We start from the raw sequence: 23,037 nt of genomic DNA, 5'->3' as shown, positions 1-23,037 counted from the left end.
GAAACAAAAATTCAAGAATGGGACACGAACATAAATGACCACAGGGAAAACTACTCAAAATTCAAAAATTTACTTTTAGAAGCAGCTGACAAGTATTTCCCCCGGAAAAAACACAAAAAGGATAAAATCCCTTCGCCACCATGGTGGAACGCCGACTGCACAGCTGCCGTGAAAGAAAGAGATGAAGCAGAACAAAGATTTAATGAATCAGGTGCCATGGAGGACTTTATCAATTTTAGGAAAACCTCGGCCCGCACCAAACGCCTATTGTCCAAAACCAAGAAAAAGGGATGGAAGGGGTTCTGTGAGAGCCTGTCCCCTAGAACACCTCCATCAGTTATTTGGAAAAACATAAAGTGGTTTAGAGGCTCCTTTAACCCCGATATCTTGTGTTCTGTTGACAAATCGGCTTGGCTCTTGGACTTTGCTGACAGACTGGCACCCCCAACTGCCCCAGAATTATCCTGTGTAGTATTACCACCACTCCCTCCTCCGTCAACCACCCTTGACGAACCATTCTCGTTTGCGGAGCTCAAAATAGCTTTGGATGGACTACGCAACACTTCACCGGGGGAAGATGGTATTCCTTATTGTTTTATAGCAAACCTTAGCTCCTTCTCACAAGAATACTTCCTTGGCATTTTGAATCGCGTGTTTGATACAGGAGAGGTCCCAGAAGATTGGAAAACCCAAATTGTCATCCCAATCTTGAAACCGGCTAAAAATCCAGAAGAGGCCAGCTCGTACCGACCAATTCGCCGTGTGCCTGCTATACGGCCACAATTCAAAAATTTTAATTTTCTGGATTATTGCAGATTCGTATTCAAAATTGTTCAATTTACGACCTTATTTCGAGAGCCATAGCAGAAAAGGTCTTTAAGAGCCTTTTTCTCACAAGTGGCCTTATGGATTTGACCATAAATTGTCAGAAGATTCCCTGCAATACAGCCACTTGCCTGCTCCCGCGGCGTTCGCACGTGAACCTGACGGCCCTTTTGAGTTGTGGCTATATAGCACACGTTATAAATGAAGGTTTTGAGTTGCGTCCTAGAAAATAATAATTAGTTTAGTGATAATTACGATGAATCACTATAAATATAAAAGAAACAAACGGCAATCGGTTGTGTCAAAGCAGTAAGTATTACACTTATTATTACAAAATTACCAGCTCGCTACCGAAACTACCACAACGCAACAAAATGATTAAGCAAATTTCAACTTTGTTTTCTTACAAGTGCGGTTCAATATGGCTCATCAGTGAGGGTCGTGAGCCTAATTCATATTTTAACCCGTCTGAAGAAAGATAAGCATTGAGCATGTTTTCGAAGTGTGTGTATGTATTTTTAAATTAAAAAAAAAAAAATTAAAATTTATTTATTTCAAGCTATTTGGCTCATATTTGTACAACATTCAAAACAAACACACACATTATAATAGAAATAGACACTAAAGAACACTACAATATACAATAAATTTACAATTTATAATAATTATGCCTATGCCTATGCTATGCTATACTGCTAGCCGACGCCTGTCCTCACATGCCTATCACAACAGTGGGTGATGTAGGGACAGTCGAGCCGGTCTGCAATCATCGCCAGGACAGTGTTAGAGCTGGCACGCACGCGCCGCACCAGCGCGGCGGCGCGCATGCGCATGGAGGCGTGAAAACAGGCCGTGCGGGCCCCCGCAAACATGCCCGAGGCACTGCAGTAGCGGGGCAGCCCCACCACTGCCCTGAACGCGTTATTGTACTGAACGCGGAGCGCGTTGTACGATCTCTGCGTGTAGTTTGCCCACAGTCCGCACGTGTACAGCGACGTGCAGTACGCCTTGAAAAGCGTTATCTTCACGTCCCTACTACAACGAGCAAACCTGCGAGCCAACATATTCGCTCTCACGCACAACGCCCTCCGCTCCCGCTCCATGTCGGCATCATCCTTGAGGTCCGCAGTAACAATATGCCCTAAGTACTTAAAACTCTGTACTCTGTCTAAGAGTGCTCCGTTAAGGCTAACAGGTGGTACGTTTGATAGCTTGCTATTGCGGGCCTCAAAGACCATGTATTGGCTCTTCGTCACATTGTACCTCAAGCCGTGACTCACCGCGTACCCCTCACATATTTTTAATAATCTTCTAAGACCACAGACTGACGCGCTCAACAGCACCATGTCGTCTGCGTAACTTAGATTATTAACGCAAACTCCGTCAACCTGACATCCGACATGCTGCCTGCTTAGCGCCTCAATCAGGTCGTTCATGTAAAGGTTGAAGAGTGCGGGAGAAGTCAGACCACCCTGTCTCACCCCGCATTCCAACCCATACTGATCAGAGATTGCTCCCGCCCACCTGACAGCGTTGACCTGATGTCCATACCAGTACTTAAGGATATTTATTAGTTCTAGCGGTAGGTTAATTGACTCGAGCTTTTTCCATAGCACTTCGTAGGACACCAGATCAAAAGCCTTAGAGAGGTCAAGAAAGCATGCGAATATCGGGGTCTCGCGATCGGTATAATATCTGACGGTATGCTTAAGACACAGTATGGCACTTTCTGTGGACAGGTGAGGCCGAAACCCAAACTGGTTATCGTGCAGCTTCAAGTATTTGCCTAACTGTATATTAAGCATAGCGTCAAACACTTTTGCAATAATCGTCGCAAGAGAAATGGGCCGGTAGTTACACTTATCTGTCAAATCTCCAGTTTTATTTTTCACTACCGGCACCACTATCGTTTTCAGCATGTCTGTAGGCAGATATGAATGACTCAAACACAAATTATAAAACATAGCTAGGACTCGTGATATGTGTGGACCAGCATGCTGAAGATGCTCGATGCTCAGACCGTCGTGACCGGGAGATTTGCCTCTTGAGATCGACTTTATCGCATTAGCGACATTTTTGGCTGTAAATCTTGTCCCTACTATGTCACTTATGGTTCGAGCACCGGGCGTCACACGCATCGGTCCCAGCGGTGATCGTACACGAAAGTGGTCCTTGAAAATGTCCGCTATGCCCTTTGAGTCACTCACCCCGTCAATACTCACCGGAAGGCCAGGCCGCACGTTCATCTTTTTTGTGTGTTTCCAAAAACCTCTAAAATCGCCTTTAGAGTGTTGTTCAGCTAGGGCATCCATTTTTAGCTGATCTTCATGGTTTTGGCACCACTTTAATCGTGATTTGAACACCCTACGACTGTCACACATCTCATTATATACTTCACCAGATCTAGGCTTTCCGCAAGACACCCATTCCACAAATTTCAACCTAGCCGCCCGATGAGCATCAGCCACATGTTTATTCCACCCCACCACACGCTGACCTTTACCCCCCCTACCTCTGCTACCCCTCCCACATACTGCTGCCTCACACAATGCTGTTACAATATTTTTATACATATTGTCCAAGGTACGCCTATGAGTCACATCGCCACAGTAACAATCTGCACATTTAGTAAAATCGTTATCAAAGTCTATAAATCTCAATCTAACATGAGCTTCCCTACTATATAGTGCTATCTGCTTCTCGCTTCTTTCTCCCCACACTACCTTTTTATCCGACACGGTTTTACTCGGCAGCTTAGGAGAAACGAGTCGCAAATCACACTCAACGATTATAGGAAAATGATCCGACCAGAAACAATCGTACTTGACAAATACATTACGCACAGAATGCACCGCCGCCTGGGTCAGGATACAGTGGTCGAGCCAGCTAGGCGTTCCGTGAATTTCACTAATAAAAGTGTACGTGTTTGACGTTAAACCTAATTTATCTATGTCAATACAAGACCAATTTTGTTCATCGCAAAAATGCATTAGTTCTGTATAAAATAGCTCCCCCGGGGTAGCATTAAAATCACCCAGCATGTACACAGAATCTATGCCATATTCGTCTATAATAGCACTTACCGTACCCAGACAATCGGTGAATTCCGGCAGATTAATAGTTGAATTCGTAGGCATATATACACTCATAATAATTATGGGACGATCTTTCACTAGAACTTTAATTGCACATACCCTATTGCTATCACACTTTATCACTGTTACGTTAGAAAACACACTATTTCTCCACAGCAAAGCCACGCCGCCATACGGCCTTCCTCTCAAGATTCCGGATGCAGCGTCCATTGCTGACGTTCCTGTGTATCCAAATAATCCATCTATGGTGCTAAGATAAGGAATTTCTTCTTTCATCAGCCATATTTCCTGTAACGCAATCACGTCGCATGTACGGCATAATTCTCTCACTCCATTTATGGAACGTTTTACCGACTTGCAGTTAAAACTTGCAAACTTACAACTATAAGTACTATTATTATCACAGCTATTTATTATTTTCTTTGTCCATGCCAGCCACGTCAGAGTTAACTCTGTTCGGATATTTGTACTTATCATTAACGAACCGTCTGAAAATAATATTTTCGGGCCATATTTTCTCATCTAAGTACATATGCAGTTTATTCTCAGATACGAACATTTTAAACGCCTTATAGTCCCGTCTGTTTTTGGTATGTATTTCTCGTAAGAACACAGTATCGTTGGTTTGCTTGCGTATGTACTGCATTACGTCCTCCCGCGTCGTGTCTTTATGTACATTCGTTATAAGAAGCGGAACTTTTCTTTCTGCGGCTTTAAAGTTACACTGTAGGCCCGTCGCGACTCCGTACTTTCCCTGTAAACGATATTTCGATGTACGTGTAGAACGCCTTTGCACTAAATTCCATCCTTCATCGTTATTCGGCACACTTATAATTGAAGAGACGTTATCCGCTGTACCGATAGCTATGTTTACGTCCTGGATCAGCTGACGTTCGCCCGGCGGCATCGGTGTAGCGGTAGCGTGAGTTTGTGCGGTATCTGCGATCAATGCATGCGCACTCTCGACCTTATCGACGCTCGACCGTTGGTAAGCTGATGAGTCATGCAAAGATCTCGGCACACCCTCCTGCAAAATACTTCTGTTTGCACTCTCATGTCCCGGCACTTGTTTAGCCACTTCGCAGTTTTCTATAACCGTCGAGTTACACTGTAAAATGCCCATAGGTCCACTGTCAAAAGTATCAACAGCCCAGGCCCCTCGTTTCGTATTTACGTTACATATCGACGAAGGCGGCAAATAATTATTTTTGGCTACTTGGAGTTCTTCTTTTAGCCTGTCTAGTTGTTGAAGGGTCACATATGACGTTTTAATTTCGTCCAAATCGTTTTGCATCTTCAACATATCTTTTAATAATTTGGTACAATCTAGGCTGTTAAAAAGAATCGGCGGTAGACGTTCAAGTTGCCGCGCGACAAATATAGGGACCACATCTGGTTCTGTCGACCTAAACACATTTATTATATCCACAAGATCACGTTCCTCCTTGCCCTTACTCTTCCTGGTAATTTTACGAGCATCCGTTGAAATGGAATCAAACAACAAGGATTTAGATTTCTTGATTTCGTCACTAGTGAACGCGGATTTACATATTCGCACAAGTGTTATCGCGTCAATTATCGACACTTTATTTTGCACGTAAGCCAATAATTCGTCTATTACAATATTGCACGAGTTGCATTTTATTACGTCCGTCATTTTTGCCATCATGTAGGTATGCGGCCGTACGTAAGCGCTGCGCGCGCGCGATTTAACTAACATTTTATTTTATATAATATTATGTGTGTCTAATTCTATAGTACGCTTTACTGTCAATAATATGCAACGGATTTTATTGTGTGAGGTAAATTACTAACTGTGTTCAGGATGGTTGTATTCGGGATGGTGTCATAATATTGGAATTTTGTTAAATATTATAATAACTGCTTTTATTTTGGGGACTTTGGCGCCAAAAATTAAATCACTTGGAAAGTCGTTACTTTGATATGTTTACATTTACTATTTACTTATTTGATAATGGTAAAGGCATTTTCGTGGTAATGACTGTATTTAATGTTTTTTTCGGTGTGTGTCCTAGCTATTCAATTTATTTCAATTAAAATGCTTTTATGAAGAATGATAGAAACTAGATATAGCTATGTTTTATATGTTTGCTTGTTTTAGATCTAAAACTTCGAGGACTACGAGTAGATCTGCTAACACACGTAATGCCACCTCGGACAGTCTCTCTCGTGTGACACCTTTGTCAAAAGCGAAGGATTCACCAGAAAACAGAAGTTTTTCCGGTCTTGATTATGACCTAATGAAAGACATGTTCAAAGGACGTGGAAGACTATTATTGGACGCCGCTCGAGCCCTACAAGATTCACCACCAACTATAAGCGATTTTAATTTTTCCGACAGTCACTCGCAATATACACAATGCATTGATGAACTATTACAGACTGATTATTACATACGTTGATTCTACTAAAGTAACGAAGAAAAAATATTTTGTATATCAACGCTTTTTTTATTAGTGCTAAGTCGTGGTCGTGATACATTGTGATATTCGTTATTTCTTGAACTGATTACCTATTATTAAGTTTAGTGTCCAGTAGTTACGTGTTATTCATGTGTATTGTGTATTGGCCTTTTAAAGGAAAATATACAGCAATTTACTACCTTTGTATTTTGTAAGTCTACTTAAAGAAGACTGATTATTACATACGTTGATTCTACTAAAGTAACGAAAACAAAATATTTTCTATAACAACGCTTTTTTTATTACTGCTAAGTTGGAATACATTGTGATATTCGTTATTTCATGAACTAATTACTTATAAGAAGTTATCTACTTGTAAGAATTATAATAATAATTCAGCCTATATACGTCCCACTGCTAGGCACAAGCCTCCTCTCATGCGAGAGGGCTCGGGCTATAGTCCCCACGCTAGCCCAATGCGGATTGGGGACTTCACATACACCTTTGAATTTCTTCGCAGATGTATGCAGGTTTCCTCACGATGTTTTCCTTCACCGAAAAGCTAGTGGTAAATATCAAATGATATTTCGTACATAAGTTCCGAAAAACTCATTGGTACGAGCCAGGATTTGAACCCGCGACCTCCGGATTGAAAGTCGGACGTCATATCCACTCGGCCACCACCGCTTGTAAGAATTAACTTACTGAATACATTATAATAAATAAATTGCCTGCAATGTTCTTAAAGAAGTTTTATTTGTTCAAATTTTATAAAGAACCTTTTAAACAATTAATATTCTTTGGTAATGCCATGGTATAATGTTGCTGATTATAAGCTAGTTACACATATTATCGCGTACAGTGATCTTGTTCCTATCAAAGTTGATAAAATAAAGGGATTTTAACTATTTTGGTGTTTTTATTTATATTTGCATGGTAACCTTTATCCAATAATTTTGTGTTTAAATTTGGCCGCATCCCAAAATCTTTTAAAAACGTTTCCGCAATACGGCCACAACTCTAAATACCTGTCTTTGGGGCCTTGTGTCTTAAAAATATACATTTTCTTTTAAAAAGTGGCGTGGTCATAAGGAGGGTTATATCATTCCGAGTAAAAAAAGCTAAATTTTAAATTCATAGACCTAAAACTAAAGGAGTAAGATCCTATTAAACACCCTGAACTATACTGTCACAACTTTGAGACGCGATTTCTCGAAAAAACGGTTTTTTGAGATGTGGCAGTGTAGCAGGCACACGGCGAATTGCGCTCTCCGCTACAATGGGCAAGATTCTTGAGCATTTAATAAAGAATAGGCTGGAATGGTACGTTGAGAGCAGGGGACTGTTAGCAAACACTCAATTCGGATTCCGTAAAGGTAGGAGCACAATGGACAGCTTAAACATACTAACCACAGATATCAGACTATCACTCTCTAAAAATGAGGAGCTACTAGGATGTTTTCTTGATATTTCGGCAGCCTATGACAATGTCCTTCTTCCGGTGCTCAGAGCAAAAATGCTACATCTGAGCATTGCCGTGAAGATTGTACAAATTGTCTCCAAACTATTCATAGGAAGATCCATCAAAATCCGTGATGGCAACTCGTATCTTCCTCCTCGTACATTGTGGCAGGGCCTCCCTCAAGGATCCGTTTTAAGTCCAATACTTTACAGCATTTATACATATGACCTAGAGCAGTCCGTGTTACCCTTTTGTAATATTCTACAGTATGCAGATGATCTAGTCCTCTATGCTTCTGCAAAATCCATTGATACAGCATCTACCAGGTTGAACATGGGCCTTAGTTACCTCAAGGATTGGCTTGAAGAGCATGGTTTGTCTTTGTCACCTTCCAAGAGCTGTGCCGTGACTTTCAGTCGCAGAAGGAACATGCCCATTGCAGATGTTCATTTTGGTGAGGAAAACATTCCCAATGAAGAATCAACCAAATTCCTGGGTGTTGTCTTGGACTGGAAAATGTGTGGAAAACAGCATCTGAAATACATACAAGACAAGTGTGAAAAAGGAATCAACATTTTGCGAGCACTATCAGGAGTTTGGTGGGGATCTCATCCATATTGTCAAAAGCTACTTTATAATGCTATTATTCGCAGCCACATGGACTATGGATCCTTCATATTAGAACCATGTAATAAGGAAGCCTTAGAAAGGTTGGATTTAATACAGGCTAAATGCTTAAGAATCGTACTTGGTGCCATGAGGTCTTCTCCAAAAAACGCAATGCAAGTAGAATGTGTGGAGCCTCCACTGGCACTGCGCAGACAATATCTTGCCAACAGGTTCCTCATAAGAGCTATCTCCAACTCCAATCACTTGCTGATTCCACGCTTGCAGGCTCTTGCTCCACTGGTCACTGAAAACCCATATTGGATGCATAAGGAGTTTCCAAAAACTATTATTACTTATTCTAAATTAAATCGTATAAACCCTATATTATATAAATCAGGAACAAACCCCATATTTGAAACAAAATTTGAAACTTTAATTTACTCTCCTAGGGTTATTCTAGACCTAGGAATATTTAAAAATGATCCGGCAGCCAATAGCAAATTTAAAAAACTTTTAGAAAAGTGGGCAGGCTACTTACCAGTGTTTACTGACGCATCAAAAAGTGATCCCACAAAGTGTGTTGGAGCCGCAGTGGTGATTCCAAAATATAACATTGTCTTGATGTTTAAGTGCCCTCCAGAATCATCAATTTTTACAGGCGAAGCTGTAGCCATCTTAGAAGCTGTAACGTATGCTGACTCTCACAATATAACAAAAATGATAATATTTACAGATAGCAGGAGTTGTCTGCAAGCTATTATGGGCAATCAGTTTAAAATGAAGACAAAATTTCCCTTAATACTTCAGATCAAAACCTTATTAAGAAAATGTGACTTAAAGGAGTTAAAAATAGTACTCGGGTGGATCCCAGGCCATTGTGGTATTGCTGGAAATGAGTCTGCGGACTTGTGGGCAAGGCAAGCTATTGAGATGGGATCACCAGGTCACGACAAGATATACAGCTCTGACCTTCTGAGCCATGCACAGACTGATCTGTTTAACACGTGGCAAAATCTCTGGGATTCTTCCAGATTGGAGGTAGGAAAGCATTATGGCCACATTCAACCCAACATCCCCCGTAAACCATGGTTTTTTAAATTCCGAGCTTATCCTAAATGGGCCACGTCTACAATCTGCCGTTTACGCTTAGGGCCAGTTTGTACGCCAGTATTTCTTGCTAAGATACGGGTCCGGGATACCTCACTGTGCGAATGTGGGTTCGACGAAGGCACCGTAGATCACATTTTCTTTTCTTGTCCGAGATTCAATTACTCTTTGTATGATGTGCTACCTGAAAATATTCCACGACCTATAAATTTCTACTCACTTCTTACTCTAATGGACCCGCCTCTAACTTCTATTCTTATTAAGTATATACAGGAGCATGATATAAAACTTTAACTTTTACTCTTACTATAATTCTATCTATCTATATATTTTAATTTCTATGTTTTTCCTCCATTTCATCCGCTATGTTGCTTGCCTTAACAATCTATCATCCGCTTCCCGCTCTTTTTACTAATGTTGGTATTATGTCAAATGTGTCATGTCATGTGTTTGTCTGTGATGTCCATAATATTTGTTTGTTTTAGGTTCCCAGTCTATCCTTCCACAAAAATCAAAATTAAACCGAACATTCTCCGCTCACATAAGTCAAAAGTCCACACCTCGACATTGGCAGAATCCACCTTGCTAAATTAGCGAGGAGTAAAAGCCATTTATGGGAAAAAAAAAAAAAAAAAAAGTGCGAAAGTGACGCATGACATGACAAGTGATAAAAATGCGACCATGATACCGCCGCAGGTCCGACACCTTGTTCTGATTGATTAATAAAAAGTTGAGTCACCAGTAATCGAAAGTAATTCAATTTGTTCTTGAATTGATTTTGACGACCGGTTTGGCCTAGTGGGTAGTGACCCTGCCTACGAAGCTGATGGTCCCGGGTTCAAATCCTGGTAAGGGCATGTATTTGTGTGATGAGCATGGATATTTGTTCCTGAGTCATGGGTGTTTTCTATGTATTTAAGTATTTATAAATATTTATATATTATATATATCGTTGTCTAAGTACCCTCAACACAAGCCTTATTGAGCTTACTGTGGGGCTTAGTCAATTTGTGTAATAATGTCCTATAATATTTATTTATTTTATTGATATTTATTTATTTAATATCAAGGTTACTTAGTCAACAGTAAAAACCGGTAACATCGTAAGGTTTTTTATATCATTTCCTTGAAATCACTTTACTGACATTCGAATTGCAACTGCAGCACTACAGAAGCATTAAGGTGATGTTCGAGTGTCAATTGGGGTTCAACGTCACTCATTTTATCAAGAAAACTGATAAAAGCCATCAAAAACATTACTTGTAAAAAAAGTCTGAAAACTCAGTGAGGTTTAGAGAATCCTTATTGTCTAAGAAATTACAGAAATTTCACTTAAAGACTATTATAAATAGCTAACTTAAAAAACCGGTCAAGTGCGAGTTCGTTTACCTCGCGCACCGAGGGTTCCGTACAAACTTTCAATTTTCTCATGAAAGACTTTTGACCAGAAGTATACTATTAGTATAATTGTGTACAGCGCCATCTATGGGCGAATTGGCTAACTAGTGCGATCTGTATATGTGTTGGTTTTTCAGGGATAATTCTTTATCATGTGAGCCGATTTCAATAATTTTTACTTTATTTGAAAGATACTGCCTTTAGTATAATCTCATAGGAATTTCAACTATAATAAACAAATTAAAATAAATTACAAAATGTTTTTGTTAATTAAAAAAAGTTATCAAGATAGAGGTCTGATTTTATTTTTCCTGTAAATAATGTTATTATTATGTAAAAAAAAAACATTCGTAAACTTCGGAGATGAAGGGGGGGGGGGGACGGTATTTTTTCCACATTTTCCTTCATAAGTCAATTTTTTTTTCACTATGAAAAGAAAACAAAAATGTTATATAATGCTCAATGTGAACTCTTTCAAATGTTATCCTACTTGACCTAGTACCTAACTAGACTTTGAAGTTTTGCCCCCTCTTTATATTGGGAGTTTCCATAATTAAAACAAAAAAATAAAAACACTTCCAATATGTTTGGGTTAGCGTTATTCATTATTATTCCAAATTTCAAATCGATAGCTTAAGTACTTCTCGTGATATTTAGCAATGCGATAGACGGACGGACGGATGGACAGAGTCGCACCATAAGGGTTCCTTATGTATCTTTTTGGTACGGGAACCTAAAAACAATACAAATTACAAAGTTCTTCTACCGTATATAAGTTGTGTGATCCATATAATACCAAGTTGATTAATTTATTCAGTCCCTACTTAAGGGATCACCTATTCAGTGAACAAAATTAAGAAACTTTGACTAGTTATTATAATTCTTAAACTACTGGTTGAAATTGGATGAAATTTGAAAAATATACTCGTACCTACTGTGTCTATACAATGCCTGCTTGGTTACTGAAAATTCAGGCTTATATTTTTATCCACAACAAAGATATATGGAGGATAAAGATATCCAAAAGGATGGTACGGCCGTGCCAATTCTTTTGCTCGACTCGGCGGGTGCACTACCGTGCTCCCGGATACAGTCATTACGGCGGGGATAATACGGCGGCGTTAATACGGCACGGATAATACGGTGGCATTACTACGGTGGGGATAATACAGCGGCGTTACGACTGTGGGGATAATACGGCGGCGTTAATACGGCACGGATAATACGGCGGGGATAATACGGCGGCGTTACTACGGCGGGGATAATACGGCGGCGTTACTACGGCGGGGATAATACGGCGGCGTTACTACGGCGGGGATAATACGGTGGCATTACTACGGTGGGGATAATACAGCGGCGTTACGACTGTGGGGATAATACGGCGGTGTTAATACGGCACGGATAATACGGCGGCGTTACTACGGCGGGGATAATACGGCGGCGTTACTACGAATACTACGGCGGGGATAATACGGCGACGTCACTACGGCGGGGATAATACGGCGGCGCTGATGTCACAGCAGTAATGTCGCAACTGTAATGCAGCTGTAGTAGATATCTGAATGTTGCGTTTACTGCTGCGGCCTTGAAGTAGGCGATATCACCGTCAAATTCCTTGATAAATTGTGTCTTTATAGATCGTATCATTCACTTCCTGTCTGGCCTAGTGGAACTCTTCCTATGAAGCCGATGGTTCCAGGTTCAAATCCTGGTAAGGGCATTGTGATGAGTACTATTATTTGTTCCTGAGTCATAGGTGTGTTCTATGTATATAAGTTTTTAAATATTGTCTATATCATTGTCTGAGTACCCAAAACGGCCACAACACCACCCTTAGTCAGCTTAGTGTGGGACTTAGTCAATTTATGTAATTGAACATTTCCTATAATATTTATTTATATATTCACGACGACGCGTGCCTCGTATTGTCATGTTTTTAGGGTTCCGTAGCCAAATGGCAAAAAACGGAACCCTTATAGATAGATTCGTCATGTCCGTCTGTCTGTTCGATTATGTCACAGCCACTTTTTTCCGAAACTATAAGAGCTATACTGTTCAAACTTGGTAAGTAGATGTATTGTATTCTATGAATCGCATTAAGATTTTCACACAAAAATAGAAAAAAAAAACCATAAATTTTGGGGGTTCCCCATACTTAGAACTGAAACTCAAAAAATCTTTTTTCATCAAACCCATACGTGTGGGGTATATATGGATAGGTCTTTAAAAATGATATTCAGGTTTCTAATATCATTTTTTTCTAAACTGAATAGTTTGCGCGAGAGTCACTTCCAAAGTGGTAAAATGTGTGTGGGCCCCCCCCCCCCCCCTGTAACTTCTAAAATAAGAGAATGATAAACCTAAAAAAAATATATAATGTACATAACCATGCAAACTTCCACCGAAAATTGGTTTGAACGAGATCTAGTAAGTAGTTTTTTTTTAATACGTCATAAAATAAAAAATAAAAAAAATTTTCATCAAACTCATACGTGTGGGGTATCTATGGATAGGTCTTCAAAAATTATATTGAGATTTTTAATATCATTTTTTTCTAAACTGAATAGTTTGCGCGAGAGACTCTTCCAAAGTGGAAAAATCTAAAAACAATATATGATAATATACATTACCATGGAAACTTCCATCGAAAATTGGTTTGAACGAGATCTAGTAAGTAGTTTTTTCAAATACGTCATAAATGGCGAGTCCGACTCGCACTTGGCCGCTTTTAAAGGTTAGATTTGACAAATCTGCGCGTCATCCTGGATAACATGAACCATACTGTAGTAATCGTCATCTTTACTGCCGCGATTAGAACGTTTACATTCGGCAAGCAATTTGAACATGCAGTTCAATGTCCGAACTTGACATTGATATTATGCGGCAAACCGGTTTCGCGGCTTGTTTGCATGGCAAAATATTAAAAAAAATACGGCTATTCTTAGAACTATATGGGTGATCGAGAAAATTCAAAACATCGATTATTTCCGAAAATGACTAACACACTTTTACGACCCACAGCGGTGACATGTGCACTAAGAATAAGACGATAGGTTTTTTTTATTTACACAATTGTTTTTTTTTTATTCCGAATGTTTTTATTTATAGTACTTTATTACAACTTCACACCTCACTTTATTTGCGCGATTGAATGTTCCGAAATAGATATCCCCAAAACAAATCGACGTATTTTGTTGTTATTGTTTAAAAATGTTTTTTGATTAAATTCACGAACGGCAGTTTTAACATGTGTTTAACTTACAGATATCGCTTAAATACCTAATTTTGTCGAAGGTTTAAAATTAACTTTTAAATATCAGGAATCGATACCCATAATTATGTGACTTGACTTGTTTTAAATATTTTAACCACATGCCTTTTATGCCTCCAATATGAAGTAGATAGTACTTTAAACAAAGACGTTGAACAATATGTAAATCTCCGGAGGTCCCTCTGAGAATTCGAAATTAGCCGACCTCGTGGGTATTTCCTATTCCTGTTCTAAGTAGGTATTAACATATAAAGGCGGTAATGATTTTGCACTTTAGTATTATTACAAAGGTCACTAAAAGGCTAGATTTGATCTATAATTAACATATCGCAATCTTATTTCACTGGGTAACTTTTTACTGTACTCCTTATTCTTGAATAATAAGGTGCTAATTTTTTTTATTCGCTTGCAGGTTCTGTTTACCAGTAATTAGTTCTCGCCTTGAGTTTCAAATTGGCACTTTTGTTTGCCTTTATTTTACGAACTATGAGGGCTATAAATACCATTTTTTTATTATTGAGAAAGGCCTTTTTAGGGTTCCGTAGCCAAATGGCAAAAAACGGAACCCTTATAGATTCGTCATATTCGTCTGTCTGTCCAATTATGTCACAGCCACTTTTTTCCGAAACTATAAGAGCTATACTGTTCAAACTTGGTAAGTAGATGTACCTATTCTATGAACCGCATTAAGATGTTTACACAAAAATAGAAAAAAAAAACAATAAATTTTGGGGGTTCCCCATATACTTAGAACTGAAACTCAAAAAATCATGAGGTTTCTAATATCATTTTTTTCTAAACTGAATAGTTTGCGCTAGAGACACTTCCAAAGTGGTAAAATGTGTCCCCCCCCCCCCCGTAACTTCTAACATAACAGAATGAAAAATCTAAAAAAAATATATGATATACATTGACATGCAAACTTCCACCGAAAATTGGTTTGAACGAGATATAGTTAGTATTTTTTTTTATACGTCATAAAATTTAAAAAAAATTTGGAAGTGTCTCTCGCGCAAACTATTCAGTTTAGAAAAAAAATGATATTAGGAACCTACCTAAATATCATTTTTGGAGACCTATCCATAGATACCCCACACGTATGGGTTTGATGAAAAAAATTTTTTTAAAATTTTATGACGTATTAAAAAAAAACCTACTCACTAGATCTCGTTCAAACCAATTTTCGGTGAAAGTTTGTATGGTAATGTATATCATATATTTTTTTTAGATTTTTCATTCTGGTATTTTAGAAGTTACAGGGGGGGGGGGACACATTTTTTCACTTTAGAAGTGTCTCTCGCGCAAACTATTCAGTTTAGAAAAAAATGATATTAGGAACCTAAATATCATTTTTAAAGACCTATCCATAGATATCCCACACGTATGGGTTTGATGAAAAAAAATTTTTTTTTAATTTTATGACGTATTAAAAAAAACTACTCACTAGATCTCGTTCAAACCAATTTTCGGTGGAAGTTTGCATGGTAATGTATATCATATATTTTTTTTACATTTTTCATTCTGTTATTTTAGAAGTTACGGGGGGGGGGGGGGGGGGGACACATTTTACCACTTTGGAAGTATCTCTCGCGCAAACTATTCACTTTAGAAAAAAATGATATTAGAAACCTCAATATCATTTTTGAAGACCTATCCTATATAGATTTTTTGAGTTTCAGTTTTAAGTATGGGGAACCCCCAAAATTTATTGTTTTTTTTTTCTATTTTTGTGTGAACATCTTAATGCGGTTCATAGAATACATCCACTTACTAAGTTTGAACAGTATAGCTCTTATAGTTTCGGAAAAAAGTGGCTGTGACAGAATCGGACAGACAGACGGACATGACGAATCTATAAGGGTTCCGTTTTTTGCCATTTGGCTACGGAACCCTAAAAATGTGTCCCCCCCCCCTGTAACTTCTAAAATAACAGAATGAAAAATCTAAAAAAAATATATGATATACATTACCATGCAAACTTCCACCTAAAATTGGTTTGAACCAGATCTTGTTAGTAGTTTTTTTTAATACGTCATAAATGGTACGGATCCATTCATGGACGAGTCCGACTCGCACTTGGCCGCTTTTTTTACCTTTTATTTTGGATAAGTGATAACATTGTAGTACTTTTGATAAATACCTATTTAAAAAAGGCAGTATTGACTAGATCCGACTTTTTGGTTTCTCCCTATTGAATAGTAAAATAGAGGCATAAAGTCGTATTTCGACTTACACTCAGCACGTTTAATATTTTAGGCATACGGTTTCAAGTTAAGATCCCAAACGTAGTAATTGTTAAGTACTAAAATCATAGGCAAAACTTCGTATCTAGTGATAAACACCTCACAATGTGCCTAAACTTAGATGCATAAAGTCTCAAGTCACTTACCACTAACCACAAAATCGAAACAATTGAAAGACAAAAGCATGGAAAAAGACGGATGTGAAAATAACGCTTTATGCTTCACGAAATTAAATTTTAATTAATTACTGTTACATTTAGCATGTAAATAATATTTGTTCAAACGTAAGGTCCAATGTAATAACTGTTAGTGAATCTTAAAACAAACATAAACAAAATAAAAACATTGCTGTCAAATAAAAGATTGAAAACCTTTCATAAATAAGTACCTATCAACAACAAGAGTTAACACAAACGCTAATTATTTAGCCAAGGGGTTAATAAGTATCAAATTTGCCGTATAACATCTAATTGTCAATATAAAAAAAAAAAAAACGATTGCACAAAGCAAACTCAATGATAGTTTGTATATGAGATTGGTCATGTGATTTTAAATTACACTTATTGGGTTACGCTTACTTAGCAATGCGTCCAAACTTGTTAATTTTAATTTATTTACAAGTACACAAACACAATATCGTATGTTACTTTGAAACAAACATAATACATACATGTGACATTCGAATGGAAATTGCAGCAGCATAAAGGTATTGGTCAGATTCAGAATACACCAGCATAACTGCTGCAGTAACATGACGCGACGTTGCATTTGCGGCAGCAATGCAGTCGGCGGTAATGTTACGTTCCAATACTGCTGTAGAAATTCTTGTACAGTCTGAATCCAAACGATACCTTAAGGGAGAAGATAATCCTCAGAAAACAATGCATTGTTATGCATTTCAATTACGACATTTAAATACATGCGTTTTTTATCTGTGCGTCACCTAACTTACATGCATACATAAACGTTACTACACAGTTAAAGGACATTGACTTTATTAAAACGTTAATTGTGTGCAATATTTACTATTTATAAAATAGACAAAAAAGGTCTACGTAATGATGCAAGGCCAAAGTCTTATATCGGAAATTCATTTATTGCAAAAAGTAGAATCACTACCGCGTTGCTCGTTTGACCACTTTGTTTATTATTTTTTGTAGTGTATGTGCAGGGACTAGTCTCTGTCATTCGCAAACATGGCCTTACTCAACTTAAACGTTCTGCTCACACTACTCTTAGGCGTTGATAGAACTCAAAAACATCTGAACTTCACTGAGTTAACTCAACTGAGTGGATATCAATCTGAGGAGCATACAGTGGTTACGGAAGATGGATACGTCCTGAATATGTTTAGGATAATTAGAGGTGCAAAGTGTGTGGAGAATATTAAGCAGACACCTGTGTTCTTCATGCCTCCCTTGCTTTCTGCGGCCGATACGGCATTGGAGCCTGGACCAAATGCAGCAATGCCTTACCTCATATCGGACGCCTGCTTTGATATCTGGGTAGGAAACCCTCGAGGTACGTACTACGGGCGGAAGCATGTACGACTCGATCCTGACCAAAACAAGGAATTCTGGCAGTTTTCTATGAACGAAATCGGCACTTATGATGTACCTGCGATGGTCGATTACGTATTGAACAATACAAGGAAAGAGAAGTTGATGTATGTTGGATTTTCTCAAGGAGGCGGATCGTTTTTCGTCATGTGTAGTGAAAGGCCGGATATGTGCCAGAAGTTCAAACTAATGATCGGCTTGGCGCCAGCTACGAGACTTGCGAATACGAAATCATTCTTTTTAAGAACATTATGTAAGGACGCTGAAGATAATTTAGATATTTTCGATGGTATGCAAATCTGGGAAATTTTCGGAAGAGACCAAGTTACAGCAGCAGTGAATGGTTTAATATGCCGAAATAATGTGAAAATGTGTGAATGGTTTGTGTCTTTAGTAGATTCTTCGCATCCAGGTTCTGTAGCCACTTCCACATATAAAACTATGTTAGAACGATTTCCGGCTGGGACTTCGATTCGGAACTTGGTGCATTTCAGCCAAAGTTTGCGAAGTAAGAAATTTTTCAAGTTTAATCATGGCAAAGAGAGAAACCTAAAAATCTACGGACATCCGGATCCTCCAGAATACAATTTAACAGCAGCGGATTTACCTATTGTGCTTATAACGGGGAAAAACGATGCCATAGTGGACGTGAAGGATGTGAAATGGTTGGCCAGTAAACTGCCAAAGCTGAAAGAGTTTTTGATAGTGGACGACCCAAAGTGGAACCACGTAGATATGTTTTATAGTAGATTTATTAAGGATATGATTTTTCCTAAGATTCTGTATTACCTTCTTCGTTATAATGAAAAGTGAAAATCGTAAAATGTTCTAGTCATTTAAAGTTGGATTACTTAATTAACTGTATTTTTTGCATTTATAAACATACATAAAATATGAGCAATTTTTATCTTAGTGTGTTTGTTTGATTATAAAATAATAATAACAGGTAATAGAGTAAATTGACTGTGATATAAAGGGTATAGCCGGGTAAGCATGGCCAAACTGCCCTTAGCGAAAAAATTAATTTCCTTTTACTGGATTATTAACCTATATATATAAGTAGGGCTTTTACCAAAAATTAAGCCTCAAATGCTTTTAGAACCCTATACAGTGTTCGTGATAATCGTGATCAATGGGTGACCCGTCGGGATGTATTTTGAATTAATTATACATGATGTAATCCGTTTTGATAGTTTTATTTACGACAGGTCCGGCTTAGTTATTATTATTTATTTATTGGAAAACTAACAGCCCATGAAACATATTAAATATATATATAACAATAGGAGGCCAATTATAGGTTCTAACATATTCATATTCATATTGATATTCCTTTATTGATAAAATTACAAATTTTACATGTCAAAAGGTAATACAATATATAATTAGGTCGATGTCAATTTAAGTACAATTAAGATAATAAATAATAATAATCAAATTCAATTACAGTATAATAAAACAGTATAAAAATAATCAAAACAATTCTAATATCCAATAAATTAAATTAAATTATTATTATAATATTCTGACATGTCATAATTATCAAATTAAATAATATAAAATATAACAATATAAAATAGTAATAATCAACACAATTCATACATCCAATAAATTAAATTAAATTAAAATTCAAATCATTATTATAATATTCTGACATGTCATAAAAGGCATTTGTAGTCAGCCATTTTTTGTCGAATATCAATTGTAGAATATCAAGTCATTTTCAATATTATTATTATTATTATTTTTTGTTTTTATAGTTATAATGGGTAGTGTCCCTGCCTCCTTCTCCTTCTTCCTCGCGTTGTCCCGGCATTTTGCCACGACTCATGGGATCCTGGGGTCCACTTGGCAACTAATCCCGAGAATTGACAAAGGCACTAGTTTTTACGAAAGCGACTGCCATCAGACCTTTCAACCCAGAGGGTAAACTAGGCCTTATTGGGATTAGTCCGGTTTCCTCACGATGTTTTCCTTCACCGAAAAGCGACTGGTGAATATCAAATGATATTTCGTACATACGTTCCGAAAAAGAAGAAGGGAAGAAGAAGAAGAACCCGCCCGGGGTTTGAATTGAACCCGCGACCTGCGTATTGCAAGTCGCACGCTCTTACCGCTAGGCTACCAGCGCTTCTTATCCCTGCCTATAAATAAATAAAATAAAATAAATAAATAAATATTATAGGACATTATTACACAAATTGACTAAGTCCCTCAGTAAGCTCAATAAGGCTTGTGTTGAGGGTACTTAGACAACGATATATATAATATATAAATATTTATAAATACTTAAATACATAGAAAACACCCATGACTCAGGAACAAATATCCATGCTCACCACACGAATAAATGCCCTTACCAGGATTTGAACCCGGGACGATCGGCTTCATAGGCAGGGTCACTACCCACTAGGCCAGACCGGTCGTCAAACCGTGCCTATGAAGCCTATGATCCCGGGGTCGAATCCCGGTAAGAGCATTTATTTAGTACACAGATATATTGTTGTCTATGTATACACCATGTTTTTATTGAATTGCGTTAACTCCGGGGTTTCGGTAAGTACGTTTAAGGAAACTAAATGGCTTAGTTAATTTCCAAAAAAAAAATATTTTTTGTTTTTTTTTACTGTTTTTATTTTTATAAAAAGTAACTAAATGTTGCATATAGCGTTGTTTTAACACGGGCATTACATTTAACTCAACCAAGCAATTGAAAACTGATATATCAATGTCATTTCTAACATCGATCGTCCGAGATAGTACGTACGTTTAGTAGCAAATGTATGAACTCGCACTAAACACTAATCAATAAGTAAACAGGCCCTAAGGCAAGTGTACACGCTCGTAAGGGCCTTATAATATAAAAAATTATGATTGATTATCTCCGAAATGGAGTTAGTTAGAATATGGGTATCTTTGAGAAAGTTACTTAATTTAAGCTCAGGAATGCACCCTCGAAATTAACGCAAATCAAAAAAAAAACACGGTGTATAAGTTTGGTTTTATCTATATTCGTATGAATATCGTCGCCTAGTACCCATAGTACAAGCTTTGTTTAGTTAGGGGCTAGGTCAATCTGTGTACAATTGTTGTGTTGTGTTTGTTTCTGTGTGTTTGTTTCATGAATGACTATCGCGGTACCGAAGACAACGTTATGTACAACATAAATAATTAAATCTGTGTACTTAAATTAAAAACACGTAGGTACTAACAACTAGTTGTCGTTTTAGTTTTTAAGTATGTTTATTTTTACCCTTGTGACCAAAGTTTATTAACCGAAGACCAGATAGAACACTAACAGACGTTTCTCGAAATAAAGTAATGTTTGTATTGGGGTAAACAAGAAACGTGATTAAAAATAAAACAGTTAAGTAATAACCACAAACATATTTACAAACCTATAATTAGATTGAAATACAAAAACGTCTCCAAGAACAAGATGACAATATTTTATGACAACCAAAAAGTAAAGCCGGAACACAGTATATTATTTACACAAATGTCTCTGTTTGACCCAATGGTTGACTGGTAGAGAATGCCTTTTGGCATTAAGTTCGCCATTTGTACATTTTTCTTTAAGTGTTCAATAAAGTTTAAATAAGTAAATAAATAATTATGTCCGGGAATCGTCGGAACCGGCTGGAGCCGGGCTGCTATGGAGCGCATTTCAATGTTTTTTTTATACTACGTCGGTGGCAAACAAGCATACGACCATGATGGTATACAGTCTCCGTAGCCTATGTACGCTTGCAACTACGGAGGATTTACATGCGCGTTGCCGTTGCGTTTTCGTATTCCAAATTTTAAATCGATAGCTTAAGTAGTTCTTGACATATTTAGCGACGTGACAGACGGACGGACGGACTGACAGTGTAGCACCTTTCCTTTCCTACCTTTTTGGTACGTAACCCTAATAACGTACCTATTATTACACTAAAAGCTAGAAAAGCCGCCCATCTCGCGCGCTATTTATTTTAATAAACTTAAAAAGAGGCTATAAACAGTCTGAATAATTGTCGGCTGCTTTTTTTATATACTAAAGATAAAAGTTAGTTTAGAACATTTTTTGTGACATATGTGCGCAGTGCCCCATATAAAATAAATAATAAAAATAAAAAATATTATAGGACATTATTACACAAATTGACTAAGTCCCACAGTAAGCTCAATAAGGCTTGTGTTGAGGGTACCTAGACAACGATATATATAATATATAAATATTTATAAATACTTAAATACATAGAAAACACCCATGACTCAGGAACAAATATCCATGCTCATCACAAGAATAAACGCCCTTACCAGGATTTGAACCCGGAACCATCAGCTTCGTAAGCAGGGTCACTACCCACTAGGCCGAACCGGTCGTCCATATAAAAAAATAAATCTGAGATTTTGCCAATTTTGCTAAAAAAGGTCGGGTTGAATTTTTCGCTTGATAGCCCACGGGTTTTGATCTCATCAATAAGTTTTCTTACCAAATTCAATGGTTCATTTGATTTACTTATGTAACTATAAATAACGTGTAAAGCGTAAGGTATCGTTCGGATTCAGACTACACCATTACTGCTGCAGTATTTTTATTATTATCTTTATTTCTCTAGTGTTATTTGGCTGGTGTTTTCTGTAAGGTGGAGGTACTTCCCCAGTTGGGCTCTGCTCTAGATCTGGAATGACATCCACTGGCTGTGCCCTACCACACAAAGCGAGATGACATTCACAATGCCCATACCTCTCTTTTGGACGTAGTTTAAGGACATACCCGGGTCCAAATGCTTTGTAAAAAACTTAACCAAGGGTGCCGCCAGCAGCGGGGCAGGGCGCAAGCTGCCGGTGGTCAGGGCCGCAGAGAGGAACCGACGTTACTATACGCGCCGTGTCCAAGATCACCGCCTTCTGCATCTGACCCTTGATCGAACCACCTAGCGAGAGTCTCTCAAGTATTATTATTATTGGAGTTTGCGGGCCTTTGAGTGCCACGCTGACCAGGCAGTAATTTGTTGTGACAATCCTTTAAAGTTTTTTTTATGATACAGGAGGCAAAC

At 37.9% G+C, this 23,037-nt stretch overlaps 1 protein-coding gene across 1 annotated transcript; it reads right to left on the bottom strand.

Moving 5' to 3' along the window:
• Positions 1-4,251: 4,251 nt before the first annotated feature.
• LOC133523952 (uncharacterized) lies at positions 4,252-5,623 on the bottom strand. Its single transcript, XM_061859676.1, has one exon. The coding sequence runs from the start codon at positions 5,587-5,589 to the stop codon at positions 4,327-4,329; it is 1,263 nt and encodes a 420-aa protein (XP_061715660.1). The 5' UTR covers positions 5,590-5,623; the 3' UTR covers positions 4,252-4,326.
• Positions 5,624-23,037: the final 17,414 nt, after the last annotated feature.

The sequence above is a fragment of the Cydia pomonella genome, chromosome 13 (genome assembly GCF_033807575.1).
Source record: "Cydia pomonella isolate Wapato2018A chromosome 13, ilCydPomo1, whole genome shotgun sequence".
In the NCBI taxonomy this organism is placed as follows: domain Eukaryota; kingdom Metazoa; phylum Arthropoda; class Insecta; order Lepidoptera; family Tortricidae; genus Cydia; species Cydia pomonella.
This window is presented reverse-complemented; position numbering and strand designations above follow the sequence as displayed.

Excerpts from the sequence above, each read along its gene's own strand:
- LOC133523952 (XM_061859676.1), bottom strand. The coding sequence starts at position 5,589 with ATGATGGCAAAAATGACGGACGTAATAAAATGCAACTCGTGCAATATT.